This window comes from Sminthopsis crassicaudata, chromosome 1, assembly GCF_048593235.1.
Source record: "Sminthopsis crassicaudata isolate SCR6 chromosome 1, ASM4859323v1, whole genome shotgun sequence".
NCBI classification, from domain to species: domain Eukaryota; kingdom Metazoa; phylum Chordata; class Mammalia; order Dasyuromorphia; family Dasyuridae; genus Sminthopsis; species Sminthopsis crassicaudata.
The window spans coordinates 419,935,830-419,954,037 of record NC_133617.1 but is presented as its reverse complement, the minus strand read 5'-3'; the positions used below and the strand labels follow the sequence as shown (position 1 = coordinate 419,954,037).

The following is an 18,208-nucleotide window of genomic DNA, read 5'->3' as shown; positions in this document are numbered from 1 at the left end:
ATAACACCATTCTAGGGAGTTAAGTGGAGGAAGAATAGTCTCTTTTTTTGGGACTTGGATTGGAGAAACATAGATATTCCGATGGAGACCCTCCAGTCTAATGACATAATCCCTATAAATCCCTAGGAAACCTGTCAATTTGCTGGGGAGAGAAAGGTTAGAGTCCCCAAATGCTTAGAGAATATAGAATAGAAAGCATTGGTGGGCAGGGGTGGGGCAGTCACCGTAGGGGAGTTAATCAGGGACTATTTCCTGGAGGAGATGATCCTGTGAAATCTACTCCATTCTCAAGCCTCAGTTTCCCTTTCCCTTGTCTTTCACCGATCTCCTCTGACCCTGAGAAGTTCTTCTTTCCTTCTGCCCTATCTTTCTATGACTAATATCATCCTGTTTCTATTTTTGAGCTGACCCCACCTTTCGCTTTACTGACTCCAGCTGGGGAGGGGAGTCTTAATTTCTTATATCTTCCTCTTTTGTAGTAAAAATCATTGGTAAAGAGCTCTGTAGCTCTGTGATATGTTCTCAATAGAGAGTGGGCAGCGAGCTTCAGAGGGACTGGGGGGGAGCAGACATAAGGAATCAGATAAGGAGAAAGGGACAGACAGCAAAAGGGAGACACAGAAGGGGTCAGAGGGAAAAGAGGAAGGGATCATCAGGACCTCAGGACCATGGCTGAATCCATCACCTATGCAGATCTGCGCTTTGTGAAATCTCCTCTGAAGAAGAGCCTGTCAGCTAGACAGAAGCAGGGTAAGAGCCCTTGAAACCAGCCCCTACTCTGCCCTCCATCTTCTGGGGTTTCTCTCCTCTCTGAAGCCCCTTCTCTTCTGAACCTATGCCCCCGCCAGTTAATTTTCCTTCTCTGACATTTCCTAATTCCTCTTCACATATACCATTTTTCTATAGTCCACATTCCTTCGTTCTCCATTATCCCATGCAGCCCATAAATGTTTGTTGATTGATCATCCTTTTCTGACTCCCTTAAACTTCATCCTGGTCCATGATTTGCCTAGTTCCCCATTATCCTACCAATCCCTGAATCCCCCCAATACACACACTGATGACTCTATTTCTCCAGTGACTGACTCTGCCATGAAGATCCACACACTTAAATGATCCCCCCCACAGTGATTCTATGCCTCATTGGCTCCAACTCCCAGTGAGTTTTCCCATAGACTATCCCTACTTTTCTAACTTATTTCTCACCTCTGTGAAATTGCCTCATCTTTCCAGTCACTTATTGTTGTTCTTGCACTGGTCCCATCCCCTAAATCTTATTGATCCCATTATTATCATTGATCTACTCCTCAGTGACTCAGTTCTATATACTGACCCCATCCCTAATTAGCCATCTCCTCATCTCTCTCCTCCCTCCTCCAGACCCTGAGGTGGATGAGGATGGAGAGCTCACCTATGAAAATGTGCAAGTACCTTCAGTCAAGGATGTGTTCCCAAACCCAGATCCTCCTGGCTGTGGGGGACAAACGGGTAGGTGCTCTAGGAGATTTTTGAGGCAACTGTATATTGATAACATGTAGGGTTAGAGTGGAAGAAGATTGTCAGGGGGTCTCTAAGGACTTTGGGAAGAGGGGAGAGGATTCTAAATATACCTGGGGAAGATGGAATTAAGGCCAAGGGAGATGGAGGTGTCTCTGGGGAAATGGACCACCCAGGGGAGATTCAAAAATAGAGGGGCAGCCATGGGAGGATAGTTTGAATGTGGATTTACTCTTCTATCTCCAGGTGGAGAAAAGACAGAAAAGTCAGTTGCTGTACCTTATTCAGTAACATCACCAATTGCCAGGAGGATTTTGCCCTGTGAGTAGTAATTACCAGGCACTCTACTCTGAGTCTGTGGTTGGGATTGTTTTGGGTAGGGAAATCCTGAAATGGAAAGAACTGGGGCAAAAGAAGGAGAGAGGATAACTTTAAGAGAAAGTGATGGGTGGGAAAAAAGGGACACTGAGGGTTAGAATGGAGGAGGACTGTCAGGGGGTCCCTAGAGACTTTGGGAAGAGTGGGGAGGATCCTGAGTGCCTGGGGAAGGCAGGACATTGAGCCTCCGCAGAGGATTTCTAGGATTGATGTTTCTAGTACTTTTCTAGGACCATCCTTAGGGCACACACAGTTGGAGCACATACCCCAGACTCTGCACTCCCCCAGTATTGGACTAGGGTCTAGGATATTGAAATAGCCAGAGGAAGAAAGTTGGAGGCTCTAGTGGGTGCTTGGATGCCCACTACTAGGTGAGAATAGATAAAGAGAGAGAGAGATCTAATATGGATGATCACTGTTACCTGAGAGCACAAACTGAAACATTCAGCCACTGTAATGACCCCTTGCCTTTCCCCTGATCCCTTCATCCTTTCCTTTAAACACTTTCCCTTACCACTATACCAGTGCTTTGACTGAATTTTCTTCTTATAAAGGGCCTAGCCACATATCCCTACTATCTCCCTTCTTATAACTGATCCCTTCTGTAACTGCCCCCCCTTTTTTAGGGAGAGTAAAGTTATTTTATTAAATCATGCTCGTGTGTATTAGTGCAAATTATATTCCGGAAATTCTACTGTACTTATTTATATCTTTACAAAATAGATTTAAAACAATTATTTACTTTTACAAAACATAATTCTGAAGTATTTCAGAACAATATTTGCAACAACCTATATACAAGAGGTACAGAGTACCACTGGCATAGGAGTATTCTGTAAGAGAACAGCTTCCTGCAACAGAAAAATGGTGAAATGAGTAAGGTGATATTTTCTTTTTTTTATTAAAGCTTTTTATTTTCAAAACATATGCATAGATAATTTTTCAGCATTGACCCTTGCATAGCCTTGTGTTCCAAATTTTCCCCTCCTTCCCCCCACCCCATTCCTTAGATGACAATCAATCTATGTTATGCATGTTAAAATATATGTTAAATCCAATAGATGTAAACATATTTATACAATTATCATGCTGCACAAGAAGAATCAGAAAAGGAAATCAAAAAGGAAAGAAAATGAGTAAGAAAACAAAATTCAAGCGTTCAACAACAAAAAGTGAGAATGTTAAGTTGTGATCCACACTCAGTTCCCACAGTCTTCTCTCTGGGTGTAGATGGCTCTAAGGTGATGTTTTCTACCAGTTCTAATTCTTCCATAAATCTAATAGTTCTCCCAACAGCAAATCCCCAATAACTTAAAATACAACCTTCAACATATAAACAATGATTCCCCAAAACCTCACAAGGCAAATTATATGTTAAACACCTATTTAAGTTATTTGGTGAGATCCATAGATTGCCATGGAGAATCCAGGCCAATTCAGTGAGATTTTTCTTTTCTCTACTTTCTAAAAAACCCTCTTAATCCATTAATATTCAGTATAATAGAGAGGCTTCAATAGACTATTGACATAACCATTGAGCTCACTTCATGGCTTGGCCATTTAACTGATTAGATCCCAACTGAAGTGTTGCTTCTCATGAGCAAAACTACTCCGAACTGTCCCTTTTTCTCCTGTATGACAGACTGGCTTACTATCCCAACTTTTCTCCCCTCAGGCCCTATGACCTGGACACCATACATTCTCCTGAGCCTGTTGGGCACCTGTTTGCTATTGGGGATCACTACTATCAGTCTAGGCATTCAGTGTAAGTATGTCCCCTCTTGCTAAGTATCTTTTAAATATTAATTTTAAAAAATATTATTTATACATATCATTTATATTATATTATAATAAATTATATATTATTTATAAATATATTATATATAATACATTAATAATTTAATAAAAAATAAAAATTAAATTCTTTTCTTTTCTATTATCAAGTATTCTCTTTTTTCCCTCCCTTTCTCTTTCCTCAATATCCATCAAAACAAAACCTTGAAATATTTATACATAGTCAAGCAAAACAGATCTCCAAGATTGGCTATGTCCAAAAATGTACATCTCATTCTGCATCATGAGTCCATCACTTGTCTACTGGAGCATTCTTCCTCCTCAGTCTGTGGAATCAATCTTTTTTATTGATCATTGCATTGATCAGAGATATCCATTATTTCATAGTTGTTTCTTTTGACAATGTTGTAATAAATTGTTCTCTTGGTTCTATTCATTTTATTCTCTTGTAAGTTATTTTTATGGTTGCCCCAAATGGGGACGGGGAGCTGGTTTGGGCAGAGAGGCAAGATCTTTCATTTCATGATCTCTAGCAGCACCACTCTGGAGAAACATCCCTCTGCCTGAATCACCAACCACCTCTAGCTTTCACTCTTCTTTCCTGGGAGATCTCCAAATGTTCCTTGTCACCAGACTTGAGCTCTATTGTGCTCAAAATTTAGCTTGTTCTTGCCTCCTTGACCACCTCTTTTCCTCCTTTCTGGTCAGTATAGTATAAGTTTATAAGCTGCCAGTATAAACTGATAATAGCAGCAGACAAGATTGCAAAGGAGAGCCTAGGAGCCATCATGTACGACTGCCTCAAAAGGAACATAATTTGCAAACTGTATCCTACATTAACCAAAAATCACATGTTAATAATAGGTGCTAAATTAGGGGAAACTATCTAGGCTTTGCTGTTTGACCCTTTGATTCTATAATACATAAAGCTCAGATAAGTTCTAGACATCTAGATCTGCTCTTAAGATCAGCAGAACGGGGGCAGCTAGGTGGTGCAGTGGATAGAGCACCAGTCCTGAATTCAGGAGGATCTGAGTTCAAATGTGATCTCAGACACTTAACATTTCCTAGCTGTGTGGCCCTGGGCAAGTCACTTAACCCCAGCCTCAGGGGGGAAAAAAGATTAGCAGAACGGACCACTTTGAGGTGATTTGGATATGTTAGTGAGTCTTTCTTCCCCCACCAAGCATTTTTCCAACTCCATTGCATCCATGCTGCCCTGTGCTCCCAACTTGAATCCATGGTCATATAAGTTATTCTTTGTGACTTCTCCTTCCCATCCTCTTCTCCTTGCTGCCTCTCTCCACATCTCCACTCTCTCCACTTTCACCACTTGTCTCTGTACTTTCTATGCCATTTGCCACTATACCCTCTGTGCCTTATTAAAGTGTGGTTGCAGCCTTACTTCCAGCTGCCATTGTGACCTTTCCTGGTGGGTATCCAAAGAATCGGGTGTTCCTGCTCCAGTTCCTTATTCCATAAATTCATTAGCAATTTATCTAGAAAGGTAGGGGTCATGTGTTAGCTAAACCACATATATTCCCTAGCATGTAGCATGATGATGCTCTCTATATTATGTATTTGCTACATTATATTATATCATCTATTATATTATATATTGCTATATATTATAGCAAGTGCCATATATTATTGGTCTCTACAGCTCTCTGCTTTCCTACCTCTACCTCTTTCTTGAGACTTTAGCTCCTTGAGACATACATGAACTGATGCTAAGTGAAGTGAGTAGAACTAGGAGAACACTGTACACAACACAATTATGTGATGATCATTTTTGATGGATGTGGCTCTTCAACAGCGAGGTGATTCAGAGCAATTGCAATGATCTTGTGATGAAGGGAGTCATCTGTACCCAGACAGAGGACTGTGGGGACTGAGTATGAATATATAGTGTTTTCACTTTTTTGTTGTTGTTTACTTGCATTTTGCTTTCTTTCTCATTTATTCTTTTTTGATCTGATTTTTCTTGTGCAGCCCAATATTTGTGGAAATATGTTTAGAAGAATTATACATGTTTAACATATTGAATTACTAGTCATCTAGGGGAGGAGGTGGAGGAAGGGAAGAGAAAAAATTAAGGATGAATGTTGAAAATTATCTATGTGTATGTTTTGAAAATAAAAAGCTTTTTTAATTAAAGAAAAACACAAAACACCCAAGATTTTAACTCCTGAAGCTTCCATCTTTTTTTTTTTTAATTCAAAAAATAGCTGATCTGAACAACAGATACAGGAGAAAGATTCCATTTATTTATTTTAAAGAAGTCTTTCATTTTAATAGTATATTAATTTTATTTTCTTTGTTTTTACACCGAGGCACTGGGGTTAAATGACTCGCCCAGGGTCACACAGCTGAGACTTTTATGTGTTAAATGTTGTGTTAAATGACTGACATTTGAATTCAGGTCCTCCTTACTTCAGGACTGGTGCTTTATCCACTATGCCATCTAGCTGCCCTTATTAATTTTCTAATTACATGAAAATGTGATATTTTCCAACATTCATTTTTGTAAAATTTTTGAGTTCTAACTTTTGTTTTCCCTCTCTCCATTACTTCCCCCCTCTCCAAGATCACAATCAATGTAAGATATACATGTACAATTGTTAACATATTTCCACATGAATCATATTAAAACCCATTATTAAGCCCACAAGAATTTTGTAACCTAATTTTGGTGAGACAAATAGCTGAAAGAGTACAGTTGTCCTGAAGTTTGCAAGAAATAGAGAAGAATGATAAATATGCATAAAGTTGGAGAAACCCTGGATTTGGCTTTTCTCACCATTCTTGTTTTTCTGTGTCTAAAAGATATGCAGCTATCTCACCAACTCAGTGACATCAACCAGGTCCTGGAAGTCACCAATGGTAGCCTGAGGCAGCAACTCCAAATGGGGGCTGCCCATTTGTCAAGTAAGGAAAAGGATCTGCAAGTTACCAGGGAAGACTTGGCCCAGACCCAGAAGAAACTGAAGGTAGAACAGGATCAACTCGGAGCTACTGAAAACTTCCTGCTGACCTGCAGGTTGGAATGGAATAAGACAAAACTGAGCTTGGAGAACAATATAGAGCAGAAGAGAAACCTGGAAAAAAAGCTGAAAATCTTGCAAAATGGGCTGAAACAAGTCCAGTCCCTTTTTGATTGCTCCCTCCAAAGTAGTAGTATGAGATATGGTAGAAGAGAAGGTTGGTGATGGGAAGGAGAGGTTGGTGGTGGGGTTGATCGGGGAGCAGCAAGTCAACTGCAGACAATATATGGGAAGGCAGAAAGCATAGTACAAAAGTTTAAATTCTAATATTCTAAAAATATTAAGAGTAGAAATTAGGATAATTTGTCTTTAATCTCAATTCAGAATATTTTTGATGTCTCCATATGCATTCATTTAACATTTGAGCATCTTATATGCAATATACTTTGCTAAGCACTGGGGGGAACATAAGGATGCAAGACACAGTCTTTGCCCTTCTAAGAGTTTAAGTTTAGGGGTGAGAAAAAGGGCATGTAGATGGACTAAGTAGCACAGGGCAGAATGTTGATAAATATCACATGGGTAGAATAGGCTGGTGCCATGGAGTCCTGGAGAAGAGAGCCCTTCTGGCTGTCAACCAACTCCTCAATCTTGATGATTCTGTCCCAGAATCATTCCCCGTTCTTGGAATTTTCCTTGTCCTTGCCATTCTCACTGGTAGACACTCAGAAGGGAGAGGAAGGGTTTTCCATCCAGATTGTATGGAAGTTGGGCAACATAAATCCTGCTTGGTGAGGACACCTGTTTGGCTGTAGCGTTAAGGTGATGAGAAGCGACATGGAATGGAGAGAGAGCCTGGGTTGGGATCCCAAGAAATCTCTGCCACCTATGACCTCTGGACCCTTGGGTGAGACTTTGCCACTCTGGCATTTAGCTTCTCCCATTTCTAGCAGGGATTCTACTCAAAAGACTCAATTATCGAAGCTATAACCCCCCCCCCCCACCAGTGCATGAGCTCTGAACATCACCCTCATTGCCACAATCCTTACAGCCGTCTATAGCAAACGAATCATCTACTTTGCCTATGATACCTATAACTATATACTTATAGAGGATCTATAATATGACAGGGAATGGATTGTAATATATCTAAAGCCTCTTCCAGCTCTAAGGCTATGATCCTCTCATCTCAGTGAAGGAAACTGGCGAAGAAGGCTGGAAATCTAGGAGGGTTCAGGCTGTGAATTATTGGGAGAAGGGCTTTAGTTTTGTAACGATAACAGCTGGTGTTTAAATGGTGCTTTGAGGTTTGCAAACCACTTTTTAAGATATTATCTTACAACAGCCCTATTGAATAGGTACTATTATCATGAGAATACTCGTCTTGTTTTCCCATCTGAGGAATTATTATCCCAGCGAAATGGCTGAGAGAGGTAAAGACACAAAGGCCAGCATACTATTACAGACTAAAAGGTGATTAGCAGTAGGTTAAGAGCATTGGGAGCTGGAGTTAGAAAGACATGAATTCAAATCTAAACTCAGACACTTACTAGCTGTGGGACCCTAGGTAAGTCACTTCTCTGAGCCTCAGTTTCCTCAACTGTAAAATGGAGATAATAAAAACATGTATCAAGTAAGATAAAATTTATAAGATTCATAAATTGAGATAGAACTTGTGAATGTCTTCTAAAAATATACTTATTTAGATATTAAAATGTTATCTAGAGAAAAAAGGAGAGGAAAAAAATAGCAAAGGTCATTTGAATTTAAGAAGCTAAGATGCAATTTTGAGCACCGTTATCTCTCCTGCCTAATCAGTCATAGAAAAGAACTGTTGGGGGAGGAAGGATGTGAGTAGGAGGGCTGAAGAAAAGAAAGGAGGAAGGGAACCAGCATTTATTAAACACTTATGTGTGAGGCCCTGGGTAAGGGCAAAATATTTGCAAATATTTCATTTGATCCTCCTCTCTTGGAGATAAGTGCTATTGAGGAAATGGAGACTGGGTGACTTGCTCAGTCACACAGCTAGTACAGCTCTGAAGACAGATTTGAACTCAAGTTCAAGGTGCAGAGGTCTCTCCATTGAGTCCCATGGATGCTCTTGTCAGAGAATATCAAGGAATGACTTTAAATCTAAACTAATGCTGTGATCTCCTTCCTAGACCAGGAGTCGAGACATTTTCACCAGTTCCAAGAATACTGCTGTCCCTTGGGGTGGACATTATTTAAGAATAAATGCCTGTATATCTCAAGCTGTAAGACTACTTGGAAAGAGAGCGACTCGTTTTGTCAGTCTCTGTCTTCAAAGCTACTTGGTCAGAGTTCAGTGGAAGACATGAAAGTAAGAGTTCCTTCCTTCTTTCTAGGTTTCACATAGGTTTTCTGACCCCCTAGCAGATGAGGAGTACTGATAAAATGGATAATGTGCTGTCAGAATTTTCTGGTTAGCTCTATGACCTCTCTGGGGTGACTGGCGGTGGCAATAGGGCTCCTTGGTTGTCATAGGATTCATGTGTTCCTCTTCCCTCTATCCCTCCTTTATCTTGTGAGCTACAGTCATGGGTGAGCGATCAAACCCGGTGAACTGTCTCACCTTTTTGGTGGAGGGCTAGTGAGTGTCCTTCCCTAGCTGGAATATCAGCCTATTGTGGGGCTCCCCCAGAGCTTTCAAGGTTGTGTTTGATCTATCAGCAGGGCTGAACCACCGGGAGGGGTGAGATGGTGGGAAGGTCTCAAGACCATCTTTGTGCTGGTATCATGAAGGCACAGCGCTCCTGACTCACAGCCCTCCCCAAGGTGTCTTCCTTCTCCCACAAACTTTATCTTTCCCTCTGGACTTTTCCCACAGGACAGATCCTCTGAACTTCAAGCGATAAAGGAGACATTTAAACAAAAAATTATATTTCCCTATGATAATGAGAGAAACTATGATTTCTGGTGCCAGGGATGCCAAATGAATCCCAAACCACTTAAAGATCAGTAAGTTGACTATAGTGATGGTAAACATGTCCCCCTGCCAGCTGTCCCCTCTACCAAAAATCAATTATCATGTGGATGTGGCTTTGACCCTAACTCTCTGAAGAATGAGGGGAAATTAAACCCCCAAGACTAAGTGAACTGGCTCAGGAGAGATCCTAAGCAGGAGGAAAAAGAACTCAGGCGTCCTAACAGTATTTCTGACCAAATGCCCCCAGGTGTGGGTGAACACAGGATTCCCTCAGGGTAGCACAGGCATGAAGAACCAAAAACAAAATGGGAGTTTCAGAGGTGGGCACTCCAGGATCCCCAAACCAGCGGAAAGGGCAGTACTTCTGGCTTCCCAGACTTTTAGTCTGGAATAGCTCAGGTGATTATCTGATAATTCCCATAGCCCCTCCAGCTCCCTCATTTGTTCTCTGCAGGTCTTAAAGCCCCCTGTAGATCCTGCTGCAGCATGGCCATGTGACCTGGCCACCATCTGTAAACCTCTCCTTCCCCTTATCCCCCCTTCAAAACCTTGATCTGACCTTGGGCTATTGTTGGGGGCAGAGGAAAAGTGTGTGGAGGGGTTAAGGAGATGGAATAAGGGAATTTGGGGTGGAAAATGGCTAGAACTTGACCCAGCTCCATTTCATTGCTCCCCAGAAACACGTGTTCAGTGATCAAAATATTTCAAGGCAATTACTTCTGGATTTCTACTGAAAAGTGTAATAAGAGTTTGTTTTTCATCTGTGAGAAAGAAGCCATTGAACGTCCACATCCTGTGGAGATGGAGGACCACTTCTTTCCCTGAGCTGGGTAAGTATAGGGAGCAGCTCCAGAGAGGCGCCTAATTAGTTGGGAGTTACTGACATGTTTCTCCGATTGTTCCCCTTTCCTCAGAGGAGAGGTTCTAGACTGGACAGCCGGGCCTAGCATCCCCAAAGTTCTAACACCAGCTCTTACCAGGTTGTGAGATTGTTGGGAGCAATGGTCAGGCAGGGGTATGTGGAGAGGACAGACATGCTCTGTGTTTGGGGGTACAGGGAGAATGAAGGTCCAAGACCAGAACTATAGGTAACCTTTTGGGACGGTCAAGCAAAGTGGATGGAGCTCTTGGTTGATCCTGGAGGGAAAAGGACCAAGTTTTACATATTTTCCCAGCTCAGGAAATTGTGGGGGGCGGGCAGAGGGGCAATAGAGTGGGGTCTCACTAGAGTTCTACCCTTTCAGACCTTGTCCCTGAATCCCCTTCCTCTCCCCTTCCCTGTCCCCATCCCAGGTCCAGAGCTTCAGGATTCATCATCTCAAGTCCTCTCAGCCTCTGCAGTCAAGGGCCTAGATTAAGGACTGAACAAACACTTCTCTAGTCATTATTCCCGTCTGCTCCCATCCTCTATTTCCAGTCTTGTTCAAGAGAGGTTGGACCTTCTGGGAAGAGGGGACCAGCCTCGAGTAGGGGGATTTGGATTCTAGCATCTTCCTTGAGGCCCCTGGCCCCTTCCCGGACCTCCATGAGAGGTGTTTACAAGAGGGGAGGAGAAGGAAAGGGAAGAGGATACATGGGCAGATTGGGTGCGGGCGGCCCGGAGCCAGCCAGGCAGTTTTATTGAAATACTTTTAAATAATTTGTGTGTTAGTCTTGTGTGTCAGCCACACCACATGTGTCCATGTCAGTGACGCTGGTGGGACCCTGGAGGGTCCTGGGGTTTGGCTAAGGAGCGCTCTGGCCTTTGAGTCCAAGCTGGTTGGGGAGGGTGTCCTGTGGCTACCGGTTCTGATCCAGCGGCCACCGCCTAACTGCCGATTCCAGGCTCTCGAACCTGGGCAGGGAGGGGGTTGCTGAGGCTGGCACTGCCCAGGCTCTAACTGCTATATTCGGGGGGATTCCATCAGCCTTCTGCAGACCAAAGTTCAGGGCACAGGGGACAAGCTCTCCCCCAGTCCCCGTTGCTAGGAGCGGGCTCCAGGCAGCTGTAGACCAGGCGTGGGCGGCTTGGCGTGGTGCCCTCGGTGGCAGAGGAGGCTGCCGGCCTCACAGTTCAGGTTGCGGTAGCGGGCCACAGCAGGTGTGGGTCGGGGGCACACAGACAGGAAACTGAAGCTGAAGGGGCCCAGGCAACAGCCGGGGCAGGGCAGCCCCTCGTCAGGGTCCCTGGGGGCCACGGTGGGGGGGAGGCTGGGGGGCTCAGTCCGCTCCAGGGCTGTGGCCTGCGGCAGGCTGCGCTGAGCTCGGCCCCAGGGTTGGCCACCCCAGCCTGGTGGGGAGCTCACTACCACGGGGGAAGGGTTGTTGTTGATCAGGAGTCCCGCGGCGGGTCCTGCCCTGGAAGACCAGAGCTGGGAGGCCGAGGAACAGGTGCTGATGAAATTGTCGTTGACTGCTGCAGGGGACGGGCAGGGCTGGGGCCCTGGGGGCTCTGTTTCGGGGCTGCTGCCCCCACAGTCCATCCTGTCCTCAGAGAAGGGGCCCACAGGAGGGGGGCCAGGCCCAGGCAGAGCGGTCTCCATGCGGCGAGGCAGCTCCGGAGAGGAGGGTAGGGAGCGGCATCTTCGGGCAGGGGTTCCTGGCAGGGGGCGGGGGTAAGGGAGCTGGACCAGGGGCTCGGGTGTGGTCACCGGAGTGGGGGTGGCAGTGGGCAGGGGCAGCAGAGGGATGGCCCTTCTGCTGGGCGTGTCCAAGAGCTTGATCTTGCCACCCCAAAGGTCTTCCCTCTGGGAGAAGGGGTTGACTCGGGTCTGGGTGTCCCCCCAGCAAGGGGATAAGCCTGGGGATGGTGGGAGGAATAGGTCAGAGCGGCTGCGAGCCAGCCGGGGATCGGGGGGCAGTGGCAAGTTCTGAGGAGGAGCAGTAGATGGACCATCTCTTGGGGCTGACGCTGTGGATAGAGAAAGTGGTGGTCAATGTTTGGAGCCCCCGCTACGACCCTGCTTTTCCAATGACTTCCCCAACCCTTTCCCGAGCCCTGTCTCACAAGCTCTCTCCAAACCTCCTTGTGATCAATGCAAGGGCCCGGGAACCAGCCTTTCTAGAAGAACTTTTCTCACATTCTTCTCTCATCATAAGCCCTAGCTCCAAAAAACCCAAAGTACCCCCTATATTATCAGAGAGGAAGGACTGTGGGGGCAACAAGCAGAAAGGTCCCAAGTGTCCCCGTTGTACCCCAGTGACTCCCCACCCTTCCTGAGTGACTTTCAGAGCAGGATCACAGATCCAGAACTGAGAAGGAACTCAGAGGTCTCGTGACTTGGCTAAGCAGAACTGGTATCTGAACCCCGGTCCTACACTACACTATATTACCCTACCTTCTCCTTTTAAAAAAACTGATTTTTTAAAGTTCTGAACTTAACAAACTAAATAAAATGGGCGCTTCTGTAGATAGGAGAGCAGAAAAGAGGATTGATTGCGTATGAAATTGTTGGATGTTATGTAAAACTTGCTTTACAAATAAATGAATGATAAAAAATTCAACAAATAATTTTCAAAGTTATCCCATGATTCCTTCTAGCCTTGCTGTTCTGTATATTTTAAAAATGTTTCATTGACTTCCCTTTCTATTAGCTACTCCATCCCTTATCCCTCCTACCTCTCTTCTTCCTATTCCCAACCTCCCACAGTTAGGGGAGTAGGATGGGGGGAGAGGGGGAGGAAGAAGACAAAGTCCTTGTAACAAATGACAACCCCTCACATTAGCCCTCCATGAAAACTGGCGTCTTATTTTTTATCTTCAGTCCATCACATACTACTCCCACAACAGATAAAATTTCAAAGAGCAAAGTCAGATCCTCCCAGACAGTCAAGAAAAGGAGAGTAGAGCAAAATTTTACTGCCCTCTGCTCCCCAACTTGTTACTTTGTTTACTTCATACTGATTTCCAGTGACTTATCTGTAACATGCTTGTTTCCCCCCAAGGAGGGCTCCAGGGCAGGCACTAGGTATCCCTCGCGCCTTTGCATGTCATAGGTGCTTCTTTAGTGAGAGGATTCAAAATTCCTGTTTGCCCATCATGCTGCCTGATGGTCCAGAACCATTAGCATCTTCCTCCATTCCCAACTCCTGCGCCCCCATGTATCACCCTGATTCTCCCCTACCCTGGATTGGGGCAGAGGGGGCCGGCTTAACCAGACTCTGGGGCCCAGGCAACTGCTCCAGGATATGCTCCAGATGCTGTGTGATTTCAGTGAAGGGGGCTCGGGAGCTAGGTTCCATCTAGAAAGGAGATGCAGTTTGAGTTTCTCATCAAGGACTCCTTCCCAATGATTCTCCCTGCCCCCAGCCCCATAAGTTCTGAGGTTAGTGCCAGTCCTGGCACTAAACCTGGTTAAAGTAGGGAATAATGTGGTACCCTCTGTGAAGCCAAAGGGATAGTGTGTGTATGTGTGTGTTTGGGGAGAGGGACGGGGGATTCAAGGGTTCGATGGGAGAAGCAGAGGCTCTTACGCTACAGCAGTGGATGGCCAGGAGGAGAAAGGGTGGGGGGCAGTCTTCCCCAACCAGAGCACGGAAAGCAGCAACATCCAGACCAAAATCCTGAAAGAGAAGGATCAAAACCCCTCCCATTTAGCTTCCCAACCTTCCCTCAACCAAACCCTCCATCCCTCATTCAGAATCCCCTTCCTTCAGGAAGCACTCCCTAGTTTAAAACAAAACAAAACAAAAAAAGATGTGTTGCTCTTCCCCTCTCCTCACCGGATAGCACTTACCTCAGTTCGGGGCAAGTAGTCAGGGTCAGCGGGGACCCGAGCAATGAGTTCACACAGGACAATCCCAAAGGCAAAGACATCGGCCTGGGATGTCAAAGGGGGAGGAGCGGTTAGAGGGAGAAAAATATAAGATTAAAAACTCCCTTTTCCTCTGCCAGAAGTATATGGGGATGGGAGGGATTCATGGGGACTATTGGTCTTCTAGTCTGACCCCTGGGATACCTGGAGCTCCCCCACCTAAGAAAGAACACCAAAGGTTCAAGAATATTGGCTGTGGTTTGGGGCATGGGGAATGTCTGATGGGACCAGGGCAATCCCCGAGGAGATCAAAAGCAGTATACTGGGAAGGTGGGCAAAGAAATTATGTGTGGGGACCGTAAAATAAGTCTGAGGTGTCTGAGATGATTCTCTGAGAGACTTGTGGAGCGGTCTCTAAAAGGTGCAACTCTAAGAGAAAGTCTTTAGGTAGTAGCTAGAAAATCATTCTGAAGGATCTTTGGAGGGTCTAGAAGTGGTGCTGAGGCATTCTCTTTAATTTATTCATTAAATTACAAAGTACTTTTTGCATATGGAACACTACTAGCTTGGCAGGGGAGATACAAAGTTTAGACTAAGAGATAAGCTCTGCCTACACAGGATCTTATAAGTTCACACAAGACAACTGCAAAGGTAGCCTCCTCTGGTTGGAGGAAAGGGTACAAACCACACTTCAGGGAGGTCCCGAGTGATCTTGAACAACAAGGAGAGTGTTTCTGGGGGTGTCTCACCTTCTCATCATAAAGTTCTCCTCGAAGTACCTCAGGTGCCATCCAGTACGGGGAGCCAACAACAGCCAATGGTTCCTTTTGTGCCCCCTCTCTGCAAACGGGATAGAGCGCTCTGAGACTTGACTCACTCCACACCCTTCCTTTTAAATGGCTCTTTCCCACCAAAAAAGGAGAGCCACGAGCCACCCCCAAACCGGAGCTGATCCTTAGGGAGATAGTTTTGGAGGGGCAGAGTTCCATTAGGAGCAGTCTATGGAGGTAGGTATTTCAGTAGGAGGCCTTGGGCAGATAAGGTAGCAAGTATACAAACACAATTGGGGAACTAAGAATGGTCTTCACTGGGCTGCTCTCAACGGGGTTTAGGGTTTGTTGACCTACCTGTATACAGGGATCTTTTCTGCCAGCCCAAAGTCACCCACCACAGCGGTAAGGCCCTCCTCTTCCCGACGTACCAGGCAGTTCTGAGATATATACACATTCACATCACCAACTTCGTTACCCCCTTCATCATACCTTTCCAACAACCCCACACCCCATGCCTCCTAAGTCGTTATCTAGCTCCCAGTTCCAATATCTCCCACTGCCTCATCCCTTGTTTACTTTATCTCAAAGGCAAAGGGCTCACCTTGGAGGTGAGGTCCCGATGGAAAACTCCCTTGGCATGTAGGTAGCGCAGGCCCCTTGCAATGTCCAGAGCCAGGCGAAGCCTTACTGGCCAGGTCAGGGGTTCTGGGGAGCTGAGGAGCTGTTCCAGGGTTCCCCCATTAATGTACTGTAGGACACACGAGTTGGGAGGGCACAAAGAGATCAGGGGAGGCTGGAGCTGTGCTCCGGATCCCTCTCCATGCTGTGCTGGGGGATATTGGGAATTCTGCAGGGCAAGACGAGTGCCTGAGCAAATTCTTTGTATGGAAGAGTGAAAAAGAAAGGAATAGCAGCCCAGGGGGCACATGAATCCCCAGTTCTGCCATCCACAATACAGGGCTTAGTTTGCTGGCACATCTCTACTTGCAGCTCCCCGCCCACCCTCCCCCCTCTCCCACTACTCCTGGATCTCCCATTACTCAGATCCCTCCTCACCTCAGTCAGGGCATGCAGTTGCCCCTGATGCACACAGACCCCCATGAACCTGGGGGAAAGATAAGAAGTAGGTTGAGAAGAGATCCTGCCCCAGTGCCGGTCCCACCTTCTGGAACCCAGCTCCGGGAGCTCACCGCAGGATGTTAGGATGCCGAAGTCGGTTCATGAGCTGCACCTCCCGAAGCGTGTTTCCCCGGTTACTGGGAAGCCGGTTCATCTTCAGCACAAGGATCTGTCCAGACTGTCGGTGACGGACCTGGGGGAATGTGTGTGGGAGAGGCCGTTTGAACCGGGCTCAGCGGCTCCCCACACATCCCCAAAGCCCTCTTTCGGTGGTAACACCCCTACCTTGGCTCCCACTCCACCCTCTTTTATCCCAGACAGCAGCAGTACACTCCCCCTGCCCACCTCCCTCCACCCTCGAGTTTTCTTCTCCCTCCCACCCCACCCCAGTCCCTTGCCCCAGGCCTCACCTTGTACACGTCAGAAAAGAAGCCGGCTCCAATCTTCTCCGCGCAGTGGAAGTCGTCCACCCGGGCTAGGCTGGACACTGCGCTGCGGAGCGCCCGATAGGAGGAGGGGCGGCCCCCGCCCCCAGGAGCCGGGGGCCCCTCCCCCCCGGCCTCCCCGGGCCCTTCTCCCGGGCCCGGCCCCGGCCCCGGCCCCGGGCCACTCAGCGGGGGCCGCTCTCCGGCCATGGCCGGACCGCGCTCTCCTGGTTCACATCGTGGGGGCTCCGGGGATCCGGCAGGGGCCTCTTGGCGTGGCCAGAGGCTCGCAGGAGAGCCGGCGCGGGGGGTCCGGCCTAGGGGAGACGGGGCGGCGTTGGGGCTCGGGGCCCGGAGATCGTGGGGATCTGAGGGATCCCCGGGATCCCGGGTCCGCCCCCGGAGTTGGCAGCCCGGGGCCGGGCCGGCCCAGCCCTCCGCGGCGCTCCACTCGGCTCCGAGGCTAGGGCCTCGGGCTCGGGCCGGCCCGACAGACCCCAGGCGCCGAAGTGGCGGGCGGGCTCCCTCCCCCGGGGGTTGGCAGGCTCGGAGGCCGCCGCCGTGTTCCCCTTCCTCCGGCTCGGGCTCCGGCTCGGGCTCCGGCTCCGGCTGGGCTCCGGCGCTGCGGCCTGCGGGGGGCGGGGCCCGGCCTCCGCTTAACTCCTTACCGCCCGGAGCATCCCGCCCTTGAGCCTCCTTTCCAGCCTCCTCCCTAGATCTAATCTCCATCCCTGCTGCTGCGGGTACTCCTCTTGGTTCTTGTCTCCTGGCTCTGGCCCTGGTCCCCAGAGTCTGGGGCACGCGGGCCAGGCTAGTGCGGCTGGACTAGAGACCGGGGCGGAAGGTGCCAATCTTCCCCCACTTTAACCTGTGGCTCTCACTGACATGATCCCCTTTGATCTCACAACACCCTAGTGAGGTAGGCATTATTCCCATAATAATATAACTTACATTTAGGTAGTGAGTACCCCAAGGTTTAACAAAAAGCTTTCCTCACAAAAGCCCAGTGAGGTAGGTAATGTCAGTGCTATTTGCTTTTTTATAAATATTAATTCATTTGAGGCTTTATGGCTTGCTTTAAATTTTACAAAACTCCTTTAAATGAGAAAAACAAAATCAGAATTTCAACGCTTTATTTTTTAAATTTATGAACTTTATAATAAAGTTAAACTAGTCAATATACAAAGAACAGAAGAGATTTGTATATGAAACTGAGAACTCATGTAGATTTGTAAAAGTACATGTGAAATTGAACATGGCAGCTGCAAAATTACCTTGCTGTCCCTTAATGGATTTCCTTCTGATCCCTTTTTCATTTAAAAAAAAAATGATCTTTTCTCCTTTTTCCCCCTCGCATCACTGTCACCATTCTCCCCTTCACCTTATGACAAATATAAAAGCAAACCAAATCAAGATAATGGCCAATGTCTTAAAATGTATGTTTCAGAGTACTCCATTCACTCTCTCCCGAGAGGTGGGAAACATCTTCAAGGAGAGCCCCCAGAAGTTTTAGTTGGTCACGGCATTCACTGATCAGAGTTCCGAAGCCCAACCTTCC

The 18,208-nt window shown here is 46.8% G+C and overlaps 2 protein-coding genes across 3 annotated transcripts; one reads left to right on the top strand and one right to left on the bottom strand.

The window, feature by feature from the left end:
- The first annotated feature begins 472 nt into the window (after positions 1–472).
- Positions 473–11,236, top strand: CD72 (CD72 molecule). Of its 2 annotated transcripts, XM_074280302.1 has the most exons (9): positions 473–750; positions 1,381–1,488; positions 1,744–1,818; positions 3,551–3,640; positions 6,496–6,870; positions 8,816–8,994; positions 9,502–9,632; positions 10,278–10,430; positions 10,894–11,236. In XM_074280302.1, the coding sequence occupies exons 1-8, from the start codon at positions 669–671 to the stop codon at positions 10,423–10,425; spliced, it is 1,188 nt and encodes a 395-aa protein (XP_074136403.1). In that variant the 5' UTR covers positions 473–668; the 3' UTR covers positions 10,426–10,430; positions 10,894–11,236. The 2 variants fall into 2 exon arrangements, with proteins under 2 accessions (XP_074136403.1, XP_074136404.1); XM_074280303.1 differs by lacking the exons at positions 1,381–1,488; positions 1,744–1,818 and having other exon boundaries at positions 487–750.
- TESK1 (testis associated actin remodelling kinase 1) lies at positions 11,183–17,283 on the bottom strand. The gene is made up of 10 exons (XM_074280301.1): positions 16,636–17,283; positions 16,297–16,418; positions 16,163–16,211; positions 15,708–15,854; positions 15,461–15,543; positions 15,083–15,173; positions 14,316–14,399; positions 14,053–14,142; positions 13,704–13,821; positions 11,183–12,490 (listed from the first exon to the last, which is right to left on the bottom strand). The coding sequence occupies exons 1-10, from the start codon at positions 16,858–16,860 to the stop codon at positions 11,565–11,567; spliced, it is 1,935 nt and encodes a 644-aa protein (XP_074136402.1). The 5' UTR covers positions 16,861–17,283; the 3' UTR covers positions 11,183–11,564.
- Between the last annotated feature and the right edge of the window lie 925 nt (positions 17,284–18,208).